Source organism: Montipora foliosa, chromosome 14 (assembly GCF_036669935.1).
Source record: "Montipora foliosa isolate CH-2021 chromosome 14, ASM3666993v2, whole genome shotgun sequence".
In the NCBI taxonomy this organism is placed as follows: Eukaryota; Metazoa; Cnidaria; class Anthozoa; order Scleractinia; family Acroporidae; genus Montipora; species Montipora foliosa.
In genome coordinates, this window is record NC_090882.1 from 2,269,196 (window position 1) to 2,290,634 (window position 21,439).

The 21,439-nt window shown below is 40.9% G+C and overlaps 1 protein-coding gene across 3 annotated transcripts in view; it reads right to left on the reverse strand.

The window, feature by feature from the left end:
* Positions 1 to 867: 867 nt before the first annotated feature.
* Positions 868 to 21,439, reverse strand: part of LOC137985123 (uncharacterized) — a 20,835-nt gene continuing 263 nt past the window's right edge. The window contains exons 2-4 of one of the 3 annotated variants that reach the window (XM_068832617.1): positions 16,423 to 16,550; positions 10,317 to 11,240; positions 868 to 9,374 (exon numbers count right to left, since the gene is read on the reverse strand). In XM_068832617.1, coding sequence (XP_068688718.1) covers positions 5,941 to 9,374; positions 10,317 to 11,193 — 4,311 coding nt within the window. In that variant the 5' untranslated portion in view covers positions 11,194 to 11,240; positions 16,423 to 16,550 and the 3' untranslated portion in view covers positions 868 to 5,940. Of the gene's footprint in view, positions 9,375 to 10,316; positions 11,241 to 16,401; positions 16,551 to 21,439 lie in introns of all 3 variants that reach the window. The other 2 variants (XM_068832616.1, XM_068832618.1) reach the window with 2 other exon arrangements.

Genomic DNA, 21,439 nt, shown 5'->3' on the forward strand with positions numbered 1-21,439 from the left:
TCATATAGGCTAGCGGTTTTTTTAAGTACATTTCAAGATGGCGGCACGTTCTCCAACAAAATCACGTGGACTTTCTTCATTATAGTTGAACTGCGCATGGCTCCATAAGAAGTTACGTGGGCCCAAAAATTTTGGTACGGTAAAAATGGTGTAGTGTAAACAAAGTTTGCTGTGCTCTTTTTTGGCACCCGTGCCAATTTCACAGGAGCCGTGCCAAAAATTATCTGTAGTGTAAACCGGGCTTAAGTAACTAAGTGACCACTGACCACGAGTTACGTGTGGTCAGTCGTGGTCACTCGTGGGTACTTTTAGGGTGCGTTCGATTGGGAAATCTGGATTTAGACCTTAAAATCTGGATCTTCGGATTTCGAATCGAACACAAAATCCGAAAACGGATTTTGCGACGGATTTTGTTAATTGAAATCCTTACCCGACATGCATGGATTTCCAATTGGTGAATCTGCGACAAAATCCGTTTTTTAACCCCCCTATTTGGTGTAAACGATTTTTAGTGTCTTTTACCCATACTTAGACAAGAAACGTAGTCACAGACACATTAGACAGGGGCATCCAACGTCAATTTTCGGAACATATCTGTTCGGAAGACGATTTGAGATCTATAATTTTCGGAACATTTTTTGTAAAGTTTCTTGCTTGCTTGCCTGTCCTGGGATTTTCGACATCTAAAAAAAGGCATAATTGCCCATTTGTAACGGATTTTTACCCTAAAAGGGTCACCTAGAATTTTCGGGAGCCTTTTTTTCTGGATGAAAATTTCGAAAAGGTAACTTTTGATCCTTTTAATTTTCGGATCACTAGACTTTCAGCTAGGAAATCCGAACAGATGAAAAATTTTTAGGGGATAAAAATATGCCTATATCTACCGTATAAATACTAAAATACGTTTAACAATGCTATGTTTAAGTGGTTTTGAACTATATTATCGTTAGGTGCCCCTGATTAGAGAATAGCATCTCGTTTAGAGCACGCGGCAAACGTCGGAGTGAATTTTGCATTTTTCCAAAAACAGAAAAAACTTGTTTCGTATCAGTTAACAACTATTCGCCGAAGTGGAGGTAGCTAGTGGTGGATATTTAGCCACGAAAAGCAGCCGACAGGATGACTCCCGTTGCTGGCCCACGTGAATCTCCCTATAACTTGAAGTTAATTGTGTATTTTGTTCTAACAAAAGGTATTAATAATCCATACGCCACTGAGTTTGCGTACGTCAAATGTTCGGCGCTCACAGGCTGACGCACGACTCTCGAGTCAGATGTAAAATTCCCTTGTGCCATTGCCATTTACGCGACTCTAAAGTGGAACGCTTACCTGATTGTTCACAGTGGTATTCTCTATTCTCGCTGGACATCCTGGCAACCAAGTTGGCGTCCCAAACTATTCCTTCAAGAATTTAGCTTCATTCCTGATGCAAATTTCATTTTGGGTTAACAAACGTACGGCTGAACGCGTGAGTAAAATCCAAGAATTATTGACGTTAAGTCCCAAGACTTCGGGGAAGTTAGAGATAGCTTTATCCAGAGAGCTGCTTTCCTCTTGCAAGCCTTAATCTGTTCTTCGATGGTCTTTCCCCAAATTGTTCCACAGAAAAAAAGAAAATTTCTTATGCTCTTACGTAGAGTCCCGTCTCTTGCCAGCGCTTTCGAAGGTCATCTTGCGTGTCTTGTCCGTGGGGAAGGTTTTCACAATCGTACAGTCGACGCCAGAAAAACCACAACAAACAGACGCAGATTCTTCAACTTGTTGTTAATTAGTTTCTTAATGACTACAATGTTACTGAGATTTCTTAGGTTACGTTTGCTTAGGAAGCTTCGTATGATTAAAAGCAGCCAACCAAATCAAATCCTGGGCCCAGTCAGTGTTCGAATACCGATTAACTTAATCCAGGATTAACGAAAACTTTTGTTTCACGTTTTCAACTTTTTAATGTAAAGTTTTGCGCAAAATCGGCGTTGAAATAAACTCCTTGGTTAAACTTTAATCTGGGATTAGTGTTAATCGGATTTGGAGCAACCGGGTCCTCGTTATACATTATGTCAAGCAAGATTTTAAAGTGTTTATTTGCTTATTTACGATAGGTAGAGGCCCCGTCCACAGGTATATATCCGGATATTTTTGAATCCACCAGTTTTTCTTTCCGGATACGCCTTCCGTCCACACGTATCCGGTGAATTCGCTGGCGAGTCCGGAATTTTTTGAATAAGCTCTCCAGAGTGGATATTTTTTTAATCCGCTATGAATCCGGAAACGTGTGGACACCAAATCCGAATTTTTTTTTTTCATCGGATGACGTAACAAGATCGTGCCCAGTTCCTTACCGTGAAATCAATTCTCAAGATGGCTGCCGATGGCTGCTTAATTACCTCTGTTTCCTAGAGGAGTCCTGAATACTAGAGTGAATCCGGATACGTTTCGGATACGAGTGGACGGGCAAATTCTATTTGAATACGCTACGTGGGAACGTTGCGAATTCAAAAATATCCGAATACGTGTGGACGGGGCTTCAGACTAAACTTAACCATTTTCCAAGTGAAAGATTATCATAGCAATTGTAAAGAAGACTTAGCGTTGATCTCTATCTAGCCAACTAGGCGATGATCAATTGCGAGTTCATACTAGAGCTACGCAATCATACCCTCATGGGTTTTACGACACTCGATTGAAAACCGCTCTATTGAGCCCGGCTATTGCATTAATAACTTGTTCATTAACATTTACATGGACAAAGTAATCCACGCACTATTAACCTTTTGTGTATGCATAGCATTATATCGCAGCGGTTTTTATACATAGCAATAGTCGTACTTGGCCTCTTAGACCACAGGCCCGGGTTGCTCTAAGCATGGTTAGTGCCAACCAACGTTAAATACCATGGAAACCTATGGGTTTTAATACCTCTTAAGCAACGGTTAGCGCTAACCAGGCTTCGCGCAACCGGCCACAGGATGTCCAGATTTTTGGTTTCACCCAGTGTTAATTCTAAATACAAAACAAGTATGCTGTAACGCATACAGCTATAAAATTATTTTATATAAGGCACTGCCTTGGCTTTTGACATACTTTAGTAAAGGAATCTCTACACGCGTTGGTCTCGAAAGCTATGCTCCTCTGACCACCGCCAACTTCAATTTGAAGAAATTTACTTTGTCTCTCCCTTTCGTAATATTTTCTACCGTTAACTTGCTATTTTCTAACCTGCGCAATATCACAAAGTGTGAATGAACTGACCTGAATTAAAGAGAAGAATTCAAAGTTTTCTTTGTTGCACTCACTGGCGTGCGTCATGAAAATGTCAGCACTGGGTGATTTAGGCAACGACAGCCTCAACTCATAAAAACTGTACATTTTACGAGCAAAAACAACAGCTTTGCACAGGCGCTTTACATTTTAGTACATATCTTTGCAGTTCCGTGCACAGCGACAACGTAAAATAACAAAATGGAAACTTATGTTGAGAACGTAAGAGCGCCAGGATAAATTCATTTTTCTCTCCTACCTTGAGCGCCGTTCCCACCAGTAGCACTTTTGCCGATAAGTGAATGGTACACTTTTGTCATATTTAAACAAGATGGAGTAATCATGAAATACTTGCATGAAATAGCTCAAACGTATATTTTGAAGTGATGTTTTCGTCGCCGTAGCCGTCGTGGTTTCTTAAACTCCATAATGTCATGTGGCATGACTTGCGGATTAGGCCACTTTCAAAGTACCACAACACTCTTTGTTTGCCCTCCAAAACTTTGAATAAGCATTGCTTTTTATTTTCTCTTGGGACCATTGTAAGTCCCAAGAAAAACTGTAAACAATGCTTATGTACATTTTGGAAGGTAAGCAACTCCTTTAATTCAAGGTTATGAGCTTCTGCTAAATGATAAAACATACAATCGTTTCTCTCACGATTTCGTCACTTCAGTTGTAGATCGCGAAGTTTCCTAGGGTCTACAGTTTATCTAACATCCGCAACGCCAACATACCGTTGAGGCATATTGTGTCCAGCCCAAAAACATTCGCTTACGACTTGTCTGCTTTCTTAACTAACACCTTATCGCCCTTAACTGGTAACTCGAATTTCACGGCGACCAACTCAATCCACTTCGTTTCCAGCATCAGCAGTGAAAAGATCCAAAACCACCGTGACGAGATCATTCGCCGTGGGGTCCTTATTTACCACCGTTTCTATCGAAAGCACTGCACGTACAAGGCCTCCGACGAAAGCTAGTGAGTAGCCCATGCCTTGCTGACCGCGCGACTCGAACACCTGCGCGCTTACATTGCGGACCTCTTCGACTTCGTATTTAGATCCTTCGACATACTTTAAGTGTAAAGGATCGATTTACGAACAACAAGAAGGTTCAACCAATGAAAGCCGAGTTATTGCTGACCGCTACATGGAAGTATTTGAAGAACAAGCAATTGAATCGACAACCTACAAGCATAAGATCTGGAAACGTTGCCGCGTTGATAACACTCAAGTCCTTCACCATTCTGAATCGCAGACATGTTGACTGCTTTCCCCATGAATTTCAACAGTCAATAACCCACTGAGAAGATCGCCTTCCTCGACATGTCAGTCTCCAGAGAACCAGACGGGCGCCTTACCACCAGTGTCTGGGGGTGTTTACATGATACCAGGGCGACTTTCCCATCGGCGCGAGTTCACTCCGCTTCCCTCTCTTAGCACTCTGACACCACCGAAAAAATGTCATGCTGGGGCGACTCACACCGGCGCGAATTCACTCCGGTTGCTGCACCGGAGTGAAAATTTCGTTGCGGCGCGAAATCTCGCAACGGTATCATGTAAACGAGGAATGACCACTCGTTCCGGTGTGAAATCGGCCTCCTGGTGGGCTGGAATGGGTAGCGCATGCGTACTTTCCCTGATAGACGCCATATTTGCAATGTGGATTCACGCCTGTATTTTATCAATAGGTGGTACGAATTCACCTAGTCATCATGTAAACGCGGTACGAAATCAAGAAGTCACCTCGGTGTGAAACTCGCTCCGGTGTGAGTTTTCTCCCACGGGGAGGCCGATTTCACACCGGAAAGAGTGGTCGTTCTTCGTTTACATGATACCGTTGCGAGATTTTGCGCCGGAACGAAATTTTCGCTCCGGTGCAGCAACCTGGGTGAACTCGCGCCGGTGTTAGTCGCCCCAGCATGACTTTTTTCGGTGATATCATGTAGACAAATACAGACCTAAGAGAGGGAATCGGAGTGAACTCGCGCCGGTGCGAAAGTCGCTCCGGTATCATGTAAAGACCCCTTAACACGCACTCATCAGTACTTAGCGTTTGATTCACACCCTCAAATCAGTAAAGCCTGGTATTGTTAAGTGTCTGTACAACCGGGCCAAACGTCTTGCCACCAAACTATCAGCCGTCTCTGAGGAAGAGACTTTTATCATCTGTTCTTTACACTGCGATTAGTCTCTAATCTCGGCGATGGATTGTGGAGCGGACGAAATACACAGGAGCACGCGAAATTACGAGGAGGCGCGACGCGAGGGGAGCGCCGCGTCTCCTCGCAATCTCGCGCGTGTGCGTGTATTCCGCCTGCCCCACAATACATTGCCGAAATTAGAGACTACTCGCAGTCTATTTGTTCGTGTTTCTAAAGATTATCCCTCCTTCTTTGTACAGAAGGTTACCAAAGCAAGGAAGGAAGCGAAGGGAACAATTTCGTATCGGACCTCTCGAGTAACTACTCAAAGGTCCTGGAACAATAAGGATCGAAATATACCAATCACAGCCGACCGCCGTGATTGTAGTGCGTAAACTGTCGAGCTTATCGCCTGATGAAGACCAGCAGGGACCGGTCGAAACATCGCGATGTACAACCTAAGTGACTACATCGTGAGACAACAGATTATAAATTACTACCGTATTTATTTACCACCACGATGACCAGTAACTATCTCTTTTACGAAATAAAACTAGTAAACCGCTTACGAAGTGCTTGGGTGAACCTCTCCAGTTTGCCCCGAACATCTAACGCCCGCTGCTTTTCATTGACACCAAAGGTAAAATCACCTAACGAACGCTGTGTTAGCCTGAGTGAATGACAACTATCAGTTGTGTGTACATGATGTTCCCCAAACAGTTTTAGGCGAACATCTAACGCAAGCTGCTTTGACTTCAGGGCAGAGGTAAAATCACCTAACGAATGCTGTGTCACCCCGACTGAAAGGTAGCTATCAGCTGAGCTGGCATGATCTTCACCAAACAGTTTTATCCGCACATCTAATGCTGATTGGAAAGACTGCAGTGCAGAGGTAAAATCACCTAACGAATAATGTGTCACCCCGATTTCATGGTAACTGTCAGCTGTGCTTGCATGATCTTCTTCACACAGTTTTAACCGAATATCTAATGCCCGTTGGAGAGACTGCAGCGCAGAGATAAAATCACCTAACGAACAACATGTCACCCCGAGTTCATGGTAACTATCAGCTGTGCTTGCATGATCCTCTCCAAACTCTTTTATCCGCACATCTAATGCCGATTGGAAAGACTGCAGAGCAGAGTTAAAATCACCTAACGAATGCTGAGCCATTCCGAGAGAATGGTAACTATCAGCTGTGCTTGCGTGATCCTCTCCAAACTTTTTCCTCTTTACATCTAACGCTCGTTGCAGTGATTGAAGAGCAGAGGTGAAATCACCTAACGAATACTGTGTGACCCCGAGACAATGGTAACTAAAAGATGTGCTTCGATGATCTTCTCCAAGAATTTTTCTTCGAACATCTAAGGCTCGTTGCAGTGACAGCATAGAGGAGGGGAAATCACCTAACGAATGCTGTGTGACCCCGAGAAAATGATAACTAACAGCTGTGCTCTTATGATCTTCCCCGAGCAGTTTTCTCCGAATATCTAAGGCCCGCTGTCTTGACGACTGAGCAGAGGTGAAATCACCCAACGAATGCTGTGTCATCCCGAGTAAATGGTAACTGTCAGCAGTGTTTGCATGGTTGTCTCCAAACAGTTTTACCCGAATATCTAACGCCGTTTGGTTAGACTCCAGAACAGAGGCGAAATCGCCTAGTGAACGCTGTGTAGCCCCGAGTGAATGATAGCAATGCGCTAAGAATGCTTTTGTTTCTTCTCCACTCATTTTTAAGCTGATATCAAGCGCACACTTTTTGAAATCAAGTGCTTGCGAGTAGTTCTTCATGGTATGGTAAAACTTACCGCCCTCTAGGAGGAACCTTGCGAGAAGCCAATTGAATTCCTGATTACGAATGGTTGAATGAACGTTTTCCTTTGGGCCTGAAGAGCTCTGGTTGGATTTCTCGAGATATGCTTGGAGACGCGCGATTGATTCTTCAAAACACGATCCAGCATGACCTTCTGCGGCGAACGCCCGAACAAATGTCATAACGTTCCCGCACAAATGAAACAAATGAAAAGGAGTCTTAGAATTTATCTTGAGATCATTTAATATTTGTAAGGCAGGGTTGATTACAAATTGCTTGGATTCAGCGTCAAAGAAATTCTTTGCTGCTATCCTGACGTAAAATATAACTAGGAATAGCAATGGCCAGTTTTCCAAGTTAATGTTACTTTGAACCTTTTCGGCATCGTCGGGTTTCTTTTCTGTGCACTCCAGAGGTGGAATAACAAGCAATTGCTCGTCTGCACCAGAATTGCATTCCATGCGTGCTTTGTTGTAACAGTAAGTCGAGTTAGATGAGTCCCGGAAGAACTGATAATAAACAGCCATGACTTGGTAACCAACGATCCTCAGAATTCTCAGCTCTGCTCTTCCACGCATTAAAGAAAGAGCCTTACGCAGGCTCTGTATTCCGCTGTCAACCTTGCCGATAACCAGCTCAAAGATGCCAAAATAACACCAGTACTTACTCACTTCATCATCAGAACCTGGACAAGATGTAGACTGGATTTCATGTGCCTTCCTGAGAAGTTGCATTGCACTTCCTGTTGCTCCCAAAGTAATTTCACGAAATGCTCTAGAAACTAGTAAACGCCTCTGGTATTGTACATTTCCTTGAGCATTAGCTGCCTTTATGGCCGAATCATATATATTATCAAAATTGTGCCCTTCAATCTGAGACCAAAACAGCGAGTCTAGAAACAACTCTGCCTTTACCAAAACTTCGAAAACTTTCTCAGCCGTCCCGGAATCTTTGCAACCGTCCACTAGACTTTCGATGAAAAGCTGTTTTTCCTCATAGAATGCAATGAATGCGTCTTTAGAATGACCATCTAGAAACTCATCATTCATCTTGTTGAAACGAGAAATGTAATGCGCATGGAGACGGCACTTTGCGTTTGCTACTATTTCTTCCATACGCTGTTCTCCTGTTTCTTTTGCAAATGACTGAAGGAGCTTGTGCATTGTGAATGTTCCTCGCTGGGAATTTGAATCGAGAAAGGATTTTCTCCGGAGTCTTTGCAACATTTTCTTGGTCTGAATCACCCCTGTAACATTCAATACAGCTGAGGCGAGATCCATTGTAAAGCATCCCGGGAGAACAGACAAGGACACAAATGCTTCTTTTTCGGCAGAAGAAAGTCTGAGGAAGGACGATTGAAATAGGACCTGCAATCGATGATTAGCTGGATAATCTGGATTGTCTAAGATCTCGACGATACTCTCTGTTGCGAACTCAGTTAATTCAATCAAAAAATGGCTTGGTTGAACATCATCTTCACAAGCTAAAGAGCACATTAACCTCATTGCAAGAGGCACACACCCACATATTTGGGCAATTCTTGCGCAGTCATTGGGGCTAGCATTTGGCACCAATTCATGAACTAGAGTATGAGATGAGGTACCATCCAGGGGCCTTATTCGCAAAGAATTATGACCTTGAAAATTCAAGTTCATAAATTCAAACGATTCTCGTGTGGTCACCACCAGGGTTATCATCTCATTTCGCATGAGAATTTCTTCAAAGAGTTGTAGGATGTCTTCTTTTACTTTTGGAATGCCATTTTCTAACAGATCGTCTGCATTATCGAGAATTATTACCAGGGAATCTAAAATGTTGGCCATGGTCTCAATCAGCTCATCTTCACTGCACGGATGCAGAGATTCTGATCTCTGACTCACGGTGAGTTGCCTTACGAAGCTAAAAAGCTTGGATGCCAGATCTGCCTTTGATTGAAGTCCTCGTAATGAAAGGAAACAAACAGGAAAGCCTCGAGACTGCAGTTGGTGCCCCGCCGCTATTGCAACAGATGTCTTCCCGAATCCGGGCGAGCCCCAGATCGTCAGGATTCGGGTGTGTTCGGAACTCACGAGATCCACGATCTCCTGGCACTCGTTCTGTCGGCCAGTGAAGTTTGGAACCATTGGAGGAAGACAAGATCTTGTGACTGCTGGCTTGATGTCTTTGTAAAGCAAAAGTAAAACACAAAGTAGACATTTTCTAATTTTTTTCGATATCCTTTGCCTCATTGAGACTGTGTAAACTGAAGAGAAGATATCGAGAAGCAAGGGCAAACATTATCTTCAACTTTGTGCACTGAGCCTAAAATGTTATTCATGATTAGGATAGTCGGCTACTGCAGACATATTTTTGGTTTCGTTTTCAATGCATTGTAGAAGTCAGCAAAATTCAGTTGCAGTCATTTAACCAAGACACACCCAATATTGGCCACTGTAGTGTACCGGAAACGGAAGTTGTGGCGTGGGGAAAATTGAACCGGAAGTGTCAGGTTTCAAATGATTTTCTTCGGGCGCCGAAGTCGCTAACAGCTATAAAACACGTGCTTGGACGAGATTGAAGAGTTTGTGAACGATGGGCTTACTAAAAAGATCTCCAAAAGGTCTTTATTACAGACGACAGGAGCCGACAACGATTGTTCTTTAGTAAGATATCACAGACAAATCCGACGATAGGGTAGAGCATTTGAACACCATTTTGGCCCGAGGGGGCGGGAATTTGAACGATCCAATCTTCAAAAGTTCAAATTCCCGGGATTTGCCTGGGGGGGGGGGGGGGGGGGAGGGATGTTGCAGTTTCGAGTTGATCGGCGCATAATAAGGAAAAGTTCTTTCGGAAGACATCTCAGAAATGGACCTACTGCTTTGACTAACTTAGCAGTGAGACAAAAATCTAGTAACCAACAGTTTCGTTTATTTTATGTGAGTTCTGTACGTTCTTTTTTTTCAAAACCAGTAACATACGACATATCGTTTCTTACATACATGGAAGATCTTTCTGTCTTGTTATCATCTTTTCAATGACAAATTGTGTTGTTTGTCACTCCTATTGCTATCCTCCTGCTGTTTTTAAAGAGGGTTGAAATCAGTTAAGTCCTACTTTTTACCTGTTTTTTCTGCTTCTGTATCCCCTTCCTCTTCCTTCTTTTTTAACTCGTGGATCTCTTTCCCTGACGCAGTTCTATCTCCCAGTTGCACCCTCAAACCCTCCACAGCTGAATTCATATGCTCCGCTACCCTTTGCTCCAACGTAGCAACGTCTTCTTTAATGACTGTGAGGCTCTCCACGTCCTGTTTTATGGCTGCTACGAAGTCCTTAATCTCTTCCCTATCTGCATTTCTGCTCTCTAAACATTCAATGTATGCTTGCTTTTCTTCCCTTACCTGCTGTTCCAACAAACGGACTTTTGTTGTTGGAAAGTCACATGTAGTCAAACTTCCAATGGCATCAATAGACGCAGTTGAAATTCCCAGAGCTTTGAACGCTTCTTTAGCATACTGAATGTTCCGGTCAAATGTTGCTTTGTCCATCTCTAAGCGAGAAGAATGACAAACTGTATTCCTTAAACGCCGAAGCTGATCAGTGGCCAGTGCAATGGTCTCCATATTATCTCCTACTGGGCTCAACACAAATCCATGGAAACTTCCATAAGGAACAGCATAGGGCTTCACATAGACCTCATCGAGTGTTTTGGAATGAATACTGAAGGACTTTGCAAAGATGGTAGCCTGGAATAAGGCGGTGCAATCCCATTCATTGTACGACTGGTGGGTAGGGACTTTAGTTGTCCCTCCCTCTTCAGAGACAAATAGATTTCTCACAGCAGTGGAGTCATCCCAAAGCTGTGAACCAGGGCGACGCCCAATGGTGGTGTCCCACATCGTCTTAAAAGTCTGACGTAAAGCCTTTGGGAATTCATTTAAAACCAGAGACAAACACTTGAAATGATTTAACTCCTCGTCACGATACGGTTGAAGGGACATCACGAGTTAGTGATAGTCAAGCATCATGCCCCAATGGCAAAAAGGACCTAAACCAAAAATAAACGAGTCAATACAAAGTGGATTTAAATGAACAAAGAACTCATTTGGTAAGAGGATAACGGCAACAAGAGTTTTTACTCTTTTTTTTAAAATTACCATTTGCCAAAACATCAATAGCAAATGGACATTCAGATTTGCCTTCCAAATTTTTGGAAAACTTATTATCAAGAGATTTGAGACCACGCTAAATGCAAATGTTGGCAGTGAAAATTTATATGTTCCTATTATTAGAAATTTTCTTGATCTAGTTGTCAGTCACTCAGTAAATGAACTATATCAAAATTTGACATTTGCACTAGTGTTGGTTCAATGATGTTTCTTTGGGAACAAAGCTGACACGTGAATTCCTGCTCATTCACATGTCTTCAAAAGATACTTCTCAAGAACGAAGATCCAAAATTACTACCCTACCGACAACCCAGTTGAGATATGCAGCCAGAAATAGTTCAAAACGATCAACTAAATTGGAAATACAAGTGAGAACTTTTTCAGGATTATTAATGATTATAACAATAGAGCAGTTTTCAATTGAGTGTCGTAAAACCAAAACCATAGTAATTACTTTAACCAATCAAAAAGGACGGAAACAATCCAGTAAGCCAATCAAAACTCGAAGTAATTACACGTAGCCGACACAAAAGGCGGGAAAATATGCACGCGCGAGCCACAATTGGTTTTGGTTTCACTTCTGATTGGTTGAAAAAGTGGCGCGAAAACTTTGAACCAATCACTGAGTGAAGTAGATGCAAAACCAAAGTAATTAACTAATTACTTTCGACACTCAATTGAAAACCGCTCTAATTATTACTAATTATTATCGATAATGACAATTGATCATAAATAAGTATTAATTATTTCATTTGGAGAGTGTGATTCACGGCTGACTTTAAAGTTCTCCAAAAGAAAATGGGTTCACCATTACTATTTACAAGAGCCACAAAATCTCTATGGCTCTTTAAAGTAGAATTAAAGAATTTGTGCTTATTATTGTAAAACCAGAAAGTGGCATCCTTCAGTATACAAGTTGAAACAATCCTATGTTTCATCGCAGCCCAGATGAAAAGTCTGTATGTCAAAACAGGTTTGGTACGAAAAGGTACACACGTGCATTATCACAAGATTTGCAATGTGCCTACCACATAAAACGAAACAAAGAAAAAAAGTTACAAAAAAAAAAACTTTGTTTCTTATTTTGCAATCATGGAGCTACTAGTAGGTCAACGTTTGTCCCATTTGCTTTAGAGGCAGATTAACCTCTCCCTCTCTGCCTTGCTATCTCGAAGTTTGACCCTAACTGGGACACAAAACTGATTTTTTTTTCTCTTTCCGTCTCTCTTCTTCTCACACAATTCTAAGTCAACATATATGGGACACATGGTGCTAATATCTGAAAGCACCCTACCTGAATTAACTGAAAGAATTAATATAATAATAAATAACAACAACAACAACAACAACAATAATAATAATAATAATAATCTTATTAGCTCAAGAACAAAATAAATAAAAGACATTACAACAGTATAGGAAGAAAAAGAAAAAAGAAAAATGGAAAACTAAATTTTCTTTGGTACTAATTCTTCTGAATAATGGTGAATTACAGCATGCATGGCCATTAGAACTGTGAGCCGTTTTTTTATTTAACATATTTCGTGTTATTTTCCCACTAGGCTTAACTAATTCTTTTTCAAACAATGACCATGATCTAAATTACCCCTCTCTTTTCTTCCATAGATAAACCAGGATATGTCTTAGTGCTCGCCTTTGATTGGATTCTTAAAAAGCCATGACTGTTCACAGTTCAGGAGTATGCACTGTAAAATTGTTAACAACAGCTAGATTCACTCAAAAACTATGTCCTCACTAACAACAGCTAGATTCACTCAAAAACTATGTTCCCACTAACCCTTTCACTCCCAATAGTGCCACTTATAGATTTTACTCTGTCTAACGCCAGCCGATTTTACTAGTCAATGGGGAACCCCACGGGGCTGAAAGGGTTAAACAGGCATTAGGCAGTAGCCACATGCATGCCTTGCAGGCCTATTTTTAGAATTTGTTATCTCAAGTTATAAGTAGAGGTATCTGATAATTTTTTTGTAAAACAGGTTGTTTTAGGATGTATTTAGCACCTATTGCATATATCAACATGTTAGAAGGTAATCAGTCAATCACCATACTGAAATAATGAGAAGTAAATCCACAGGCTATCAGGGCTCAGCCTAGGTTAAAAGAGAAAACTTAAGAAGAATGCGAGTGTCGCATCTCGCGAAATTTGTGTTGCCATCATCAGCTTGCGCGTTGTTACGCACAAGCTTCCCAGCGAGCCACTTGTGCCTGTGAACTTACTTGATCTTACTAATTTGTCATGAGCTTCTTTTATCACCATTCGATTACTGACTTTGAGGAAAAGAGTATTTATCACCATTAGTTGAGTTCAAAATCTAATTATGACTACAACGGAATTGAGTTAAGCTGTTTTTCTTCTACCAACGAAGTACTCTGACTAGGCAAAAAGAGGTGAGACTAATCTGTGGAACTGCAGAACCTGCGGAACCTAGAAAAATGACTGTTAATTTTTATCAATGCCCCATGATATAAACGATGAGATTTACATTAATATTTTTTTTTATCTCGACAGGACCCACTGATTATTGCATTCCAGGTGCAATTTCAAGCCGTAATCTGACTATTTGCACCATCTGATTAGCTGGTAATTCCATTGCAAGTCCCAATAACAATTCTACAACAAGTTGCAAAATTGTTGAGACACTTTCATTAAAAAATACCTTTTCTAGCTTCCAATACCCGCCGTTTCTAGAATTTAAACCTTTCCCACTTCCCTTCCCCTCTCCCCCATTAATGTTGACTGTTTAAGTTTGCACCAATTTTTAGTCTTTCTAGAAACACTGAGGGGGGTAGGGGGGCTGCAGTGTGAGAGATAATAGGTAAATTAATAATGCCCCAAGAGGTTGAAGTGTCTCCACTATTTTTGCAACTTGTCTGATTGATTGCAATAATTTTGCCAGTCCAGATGTGAATCCTACAGGGAAAATTTTCAACGTAGAAAAGCAGGAACTAAAGAAACAATCATTAGATATGGTATAAGCTCTGAAACATTTCAGAAGTTTGCACGTGAAGTGAAAAGCACATTGTACCAAACATGAAAGGATATTAACTATTGACATACAGTGGCATCAATTTTCAAGTGTTTGGACTTATCATCGCTAACAGAAGACTCCGAACCAAATACTAAAGCGAGCAAAGTATTTTGCACCACAGATCTGATGCTCCGAAAGTTACACATGGCTCGTATTATGTAACACAATACCATTTATTGTGTTCCTTGGTGACGTCAATGGGGATGGTGGCGTTACAGTTGAAAATCATATCTTCCAGCAAACAGCACAATTCAACTAGTACTTTCTTTTCTACTCAATCCAATACACTACCAGATGATTCATAATAAAGTTCATATCGTCTATCCCATTTACCAACGGCCTACCATCCTGCAAGCACGGTCTACCATCGCAACAGCAAGAAATATGATATCATATTATTTTTTCAGTGAAAAGTTGTGGTAGACCTTGTAGACTGTTTCATATAAATGTCATAATGTGTAGCCGGTACAAATTTGATCACTTTTGTACCTCATTGTAAAACAAATCTCGCAAAGGATTTAGCACAATCGGGTGGTTTCTTTTGTTCATTGTGCTCAGTCGGTCATTAGAAAGAACATGGAATTAGCCTGTACCCTACACGTCACTTACAGGTGTAGAACACTTGCTACTAAGCATTAAAGCAACCCCTTTTATGGAAGCAGACTAACCCGAAAGCAATAAGTAATGTTACAAATGGTCCTCTATGAAAATGTATCTTTGTCTAACAATGTTTGCTAAGAATTGATTTTTCAGAAAGTGGATGTTCCTTTCAAGTGGAATGCGATTGCAGTTAAAGGAGAGGTAAATTGTCTGTTTCTCATACATGTACGTAAACAACAGCTAATTTTGTACATATTGCACGTGTTTTAGATGTCATGTGTCGACCGAAATATGCTTGTTTAAGGCATTTATTTTGAAATCAGTTCAAGGATATTTCTAGCATACTTCAAAAAGCGAAAGGATGGAAATCACGCCTTTTCATCTACCAAATTATGTGTATTTTCGACTTGACTCACAGAAAGCACTGAAATGGCTCCAAATTGCATCATACTGAAGCCCCGCCAAAATCCAGTTTATTGCTGGCCATTTTCCATTCACAGCAGATCAGAGAATTAAACCTTTTTTTTTTTTCAGAACACCATATTAAACACATCAGATATACGCCTTCCTATACCAATAACCAAAGTGACAGTATGGCAATACAGTGACAACCAACCCAGACAACAAGTTGCAAAACTGTTGAGACAGTTTCATTAAAAAACACCTTTTCTAGCTTCCAATACCTGCCATATCTAGAATATGAACCTTTCCCACTTCCCTTCCCTTCTCCCCCTTTCAATGTTGACTGTTTAAGTTTGCAACCATTTTTTTGTCTTGCTAGCAACACTGATAAGGAAGGGGGGGGGGGGGGGGAAGGGGGGCTGCAGTGTGAGAGATAATAGGTAAATTGTAATAACGCCCCAAGAGGATGATGTGTCTCCACTATTTTTGCAACTTGTTGTAGCAACTCAACTTTCAAAGTCAAACGATGATCCCACTTAGTTTGAGATACCCAGAGCACTGATTTTTTCAGCACATGTAGGTCATGTGATCATGTTATTTCGCTGCTAACATTGTCAAGTCTGTCAGCTGTTATTATTTTAGTTTTACAGTGTTTTTGGTTACAAGGAGGATAGACTTTATTTGTATTCTCACTGTTCGACTGGAATGAGCATGCGATGGGGGCTTATGCATGGGAAATAATTTGCATCTGAAAAGATTCCCAGTGAAACAGTGAGAATGTAAATATTGTCTATTTGCTGTGTGGTGTGTTGGTGGTTAGGTTCCCCTGAGCGTGGCCTAGGTCTTGCACATAAATATGCTTGAATCATGAACATTATGCAACAACAAAAATTTAAAAAAAGCTTCTCTACAGAAGGAAAACGTGGCTGAAGCAACAATGTGTTCCTCCTTCCATTCACTTCTATGGCACAGTAAGTCTGAATACCTTCATAACAAAGAAAACCACTTGAAGCAGGGACTTAGCAGATGGTATGCTAGAATTGTTATTGTGACTTGTTTGTCACACAATCCACAAGCTAATTGACGAACTTGAATCAGATGGTGAAAAAAGGCAGATCACAGCTAGAGTGGCACCTGAAACGCAATAATCAGTGGATTCAGTCAAGATTTAACAAATAGTAAAGCAGTAATTTATCACAGCAGGGTTTCAATAAAAGCAATCATTTCTCTGGGTTCCATAGTCTGCAGGGGAAAGTACTTAAACATAGACCTTATTCATAAATGGCAGCCAATTTATAATTCTTTTGTCGAAGTGCAAATTAGCCTACCAAGCCTCGATACCATACAGTGAATTGAAAAGAATTCTTGCTCTAAAATGAGGCTTGGTAGGCTAATTTGCACGTGGACAATAGAATTATAAATGTGACCGCCATTTATGAATAAGGTCTATGGAACACCAGGATGCTGGAGGGGCAGAATACTTACATGTAACCACGGAACAGCGCGAAAAATAGCAGAATAGTTCTTCTCATGGTCCTTCTCACCATGTGAAATGAATGGCTTGGTACAGAGTACACCATTTTCAGTGATCGTGGTATACTCTCACACGTGAGAACGCACTGAGCAATACGTATCTCCAAATCAAGCCCAGTAAAATTGTGATACAATTCAGACTAATTACATGCTTATCCTTACAAATTAACAACGAAACAATTACCGCTGTTTTAACGGTTGGAATAATAAGGGGTCTTTTGTTTCACAAATTTAAGTAAGCAGGGATGGCACCAGGATTTTTCAGTCTGGGTCCTGGGACCCACATGTCTGGCCAAATTGGGGTCCCAAGCATTTTTTGAGGGTCCCAAAATCTTGGTGACTCTCTGCGAGAAAAAAAGTATCTTATGAGAAAGAGAGATTAACCAGCTTTCTAGTCTTTTTCTTTGGACAGTACTGAGTACTGTAACTAGCGAGTTCTTCTTTCCAGCTTACAAATCATACATAACTTATTGCCCAAATTCCTTGTTTGCAACCATCCAAACTCTTTCAGCCAATTTTAGCCAAAAACTTTACGTAAAAATTACCATGTATTCAACCTTTCTCAGTTCAAGAAGTGTGAGCACTTCTATTTCTCAATCGATCAAACGATCAATGAGCAAACAAATGGCGGGAGCTCAATTAAGTTTCCCGGATGTATGGTCATCTCCACCAGTCTCCTTTGCATGGCGAAATCAAATATGACGACCACTATGTTACCTTACTTTATTATTATTATTATTATTATTATTATTATTATTATTATTATTGTTATTATTATTGTTATTGTTATTATATTATTTTTTTGCATCTTGCCGAAGCAACATTAAACAGAATATACTGACAAAACAAAGCAAGTTGTGTGAGTTATTAAAGTTAGTGTCTTGCGTCCTGGGACGCATTAAAATTTTGATGATGCATTTTTTGGAATTTGTTTGCGTAAAAATGCACGATTTCTGCGTTAACGCGATCCCTGGTAAGCCTTTAAAAAGTCTATCATTACATCCTATGTATGTTTCATACTTTCTCTCTTTTTCCTCCATTTTTTATTTCAAGTGACCTCATCTCTATGCTTTTGTTGTTGTTTTTATGTTTGACTGTCTTTTATCCTTGTATTTGTGCTCCCTGAACTGACATTTTTTCCTTCATTTATACAGTCATAGTTCTTTTGTCTGCTTCCTCGCTACATTAGCTTTTTAGTTATTTTTCAGTGAACATTGTACCTTAGTTACCTCTATTTATGTGTGGTGCAAATAAACATTTCTGTTGTTATTGTTCTTTTATTAATTGTTCGGTTGCCCAGTAATGAATAACTTTTCATGTTATCCAAATGGTGTTACCAGTCACGTGTCACGCACTAGGTTACCCATAGTGCTTTTCAGTTGTACCTCGTGCTTGGCTACGTCGCCATCTTGATAGTAATTAAAATGTTGGTTTTCTTATGTCTGTTGTGTGTCTTACATCCTATAATAAGCTGAAGCTTACTACATGGTCTCAGAATTTTGGAACCGGAGTCTTCATCTACTGAACCTGGCCGTCCTTCAGTGACTTCGTCAGAACTCTTTATTTTCAATGCCACAAAATCAACGATCGACTAGTCAATTCAACTCTGCATGCCCATACTGGATTGCATGATGGGCCACCTTACCATGGCACCTGGTATCGCAAGACTTATTTGAGCTTAATGGTGTTGCTTATTTAGTCACCGTTGATCACTTCAGTGACTTTTATGAAATCGATCGCCTTCCCTCCATTCAGTCCTCAGCTGTAGTACAAGCCACCAAGAAGCATTTTGTCGTCATGGAATTCCACACACCTTATTAATGGATAATGGATCCCAATACACCTCTGATTTATTCAAAGAATTTGCCAAAACATACAAGTTCAATCACATCACATCATCTCCCTACTGGTCCCAATCCAATGGACAAGCCGAAGCGGCTGTGAAGTCAGCCAAACACATTCTTCGCACAGCTAAAGATGTGGACTTGGCACTCTTGTCAGTGCATAACACTCCACCTGCTGGTCACACGTTTTCCCCTGCTCAAAGATTGTTTGGCTGTGTCCTCCGCAGCAACTTACCTCAACCAATAACTACTTTAGAGCCTCGCCATTCTCCTCGTGACAAAGTGGTATCCGACCACTTACACCGTAAACTACAACAAAAGCAAACCTATGATAAACAGGCAAGACGTCTTCTCCCACATTTCCCACCAGGTAGCTATGTCTATGCCAAGCCTCCCCCTAATTCACGGTCAAAGGCCTGGGTCCCTGGACAGATCATAGGCTCTGCTGGCCCTCGATCCTACTACATCAAAAGTGGCACCGGACAATTCAGACGAAACCATGTTCAAGTGCAACTGGCACCTCCTTTAAACAATGTTGAACTGCTACCTGAGACAAACACCAAGTCCAATCTTCCTGACAAACTGTGATTGTACTACCCAAAACTCTACTTCGTCATTTGCTTCACCTGAAGCTCCCACAGCGACACCCAATGATGTCAGTCCATCACTTGCTTCATCTGCATCTCCACCAGCAGCACCGACTGATGTCCATCTCCTCTGCCATCAACAGTTTCCAGCTCAACTTCATGGCCACCGTACAAATCAGCCCCTGATGCCCCAATACCACCCTGTTTTCACAACCTTCCCATCTCAAATGCTCCTCCTCAGTCACCCAGTCAACCAGCTCCTCAAATTGTTACCCGTAGTGGTCGAGTTGTTCGAAAACCTGCCTGCTACTCTGACTGATTATTGATTAGTCGACCTTCCATTGCAGGTGGAGAACACTATCCACTGCTGTGAGTACCGAAAGAATGCCAACCGTGGAACTGTTGCATGTGACCATACGGCTGATGCTGACATTGGCAATTCATGACACTTTATGATTGGACACTGATCAGGACCGGCCATTTGGAACTGTCTCAAACATTGATGATATATATGTTTTCTGCCTTAGCTATTGTTCCTGTTGTCGTTCCTTTAACTAGAACGGATGTGATTTAAAAACAAAAAAAAAGAAGGCATGTTACCAGTCACGCGTCACACACTAGGTTACCCATAGTGCTTTTCACTTGCACCTCGTGCTTGGCTATGTCGCCATCTTGATAGTCATTAAAATGTTGGTTTTCTTATGTCTGTTATGTGTGTCTCACGTCCTATAATAAGCTGAAGCTTATTACAATGGCGGGAATTAATATTAGCATAACTTGTAAGAGTAAACATGAAATTCACGTGAATTGCTTCATGATACTGCATGTTCAATTTTGGGGATACATATTGCTGCATTCTCAGTTGTAAGAGTTTTATACCACAATCACTGAAAATGGTGTACACTGTACCAAGCCATTCATTTCACATGATGAGAAGGACCATGTGGTGAACTATTTATGATTTTTTCACAATGTTCCATGTTTAAGGAGGCCCGAAAGGGTTTCAACACTTATAAGACTCTATGTTTAGATCGAATAACGCTACAACACTGTATCGCGTAACAGCAATGTTATGGTACCATATGAAACACCGATCATTTCCAAACAAGATGTGATCATTATTGTGATGTAATAAGTTACCTTGACAATGGGAAAGCCCACCAAAAAACCCTACATTTTGGATTTAGTTGCTTATATCTCAAAAACAAACTTGGTGACGCCCCTTTTTTATTTCTGAAAAGTGATTAGAAGGCCACAATGAAACTTTCCGCAAAGTTTAAAAAAACTCTGTATAGAGGATTCAGAGCTACCTTAAAAAAATCACAAAATTAAGGTGGCTCTGAATCCACTAGAGAGAATTTTTTAAAACTTTGCAGAAAGTTTCATCATGCCCTTCTAATTAATTTTCAGAAATAAAAAATGGGGGTCACCAAATTCGTTTTTGATTTGTAAGCAACTAAATACAAAATGGAGGGTGTTTTTACAGGGCTTGCCCATTGCCATGGTGACATATTACATCACAATAATGACTGTATCTTGTTCAGCAATAATTCGTGTTTCATTTGGTACCACAATATTGCTACTACATGATAAAACGTTGTGATGCCGATCCTTCTAGTAAGAGCGTCACTTGGAAGAGTTGAAACTCGTTTCGAGCCTCCTTGAGCATTCCCATTCGTTTCGTGTTTAATTATTCCGGCATTACGGCGTTCCATGTTTAAGTACTTCTCGTATGCAGTTCCGCAAATTAGTCTCACCGTGCGAAAAGCAAATATTTCTGACATTTAGTCTTGAGGATGCACTAAATCCTGATGGCGATGACAATTTGGCCTTCTCAAGCCCCTGAAACTCAAGCGCTTGGAACTCTGCCTTATCTAGGCAAATATCCTTGCGAAGTCAATCGGAATTTTCTAACTTGTTTGTGACATCATGATATCCGAAGTGGCCCCTTCTTCTCAATAATATTAAGCGTCTATTCTAAGCGAAAATGATCATTGCAGATTCTGAAACAACTCGGCAGTTTCCGAGAAGCCTGGAAAAAATCCAGGTTTCAACGGGA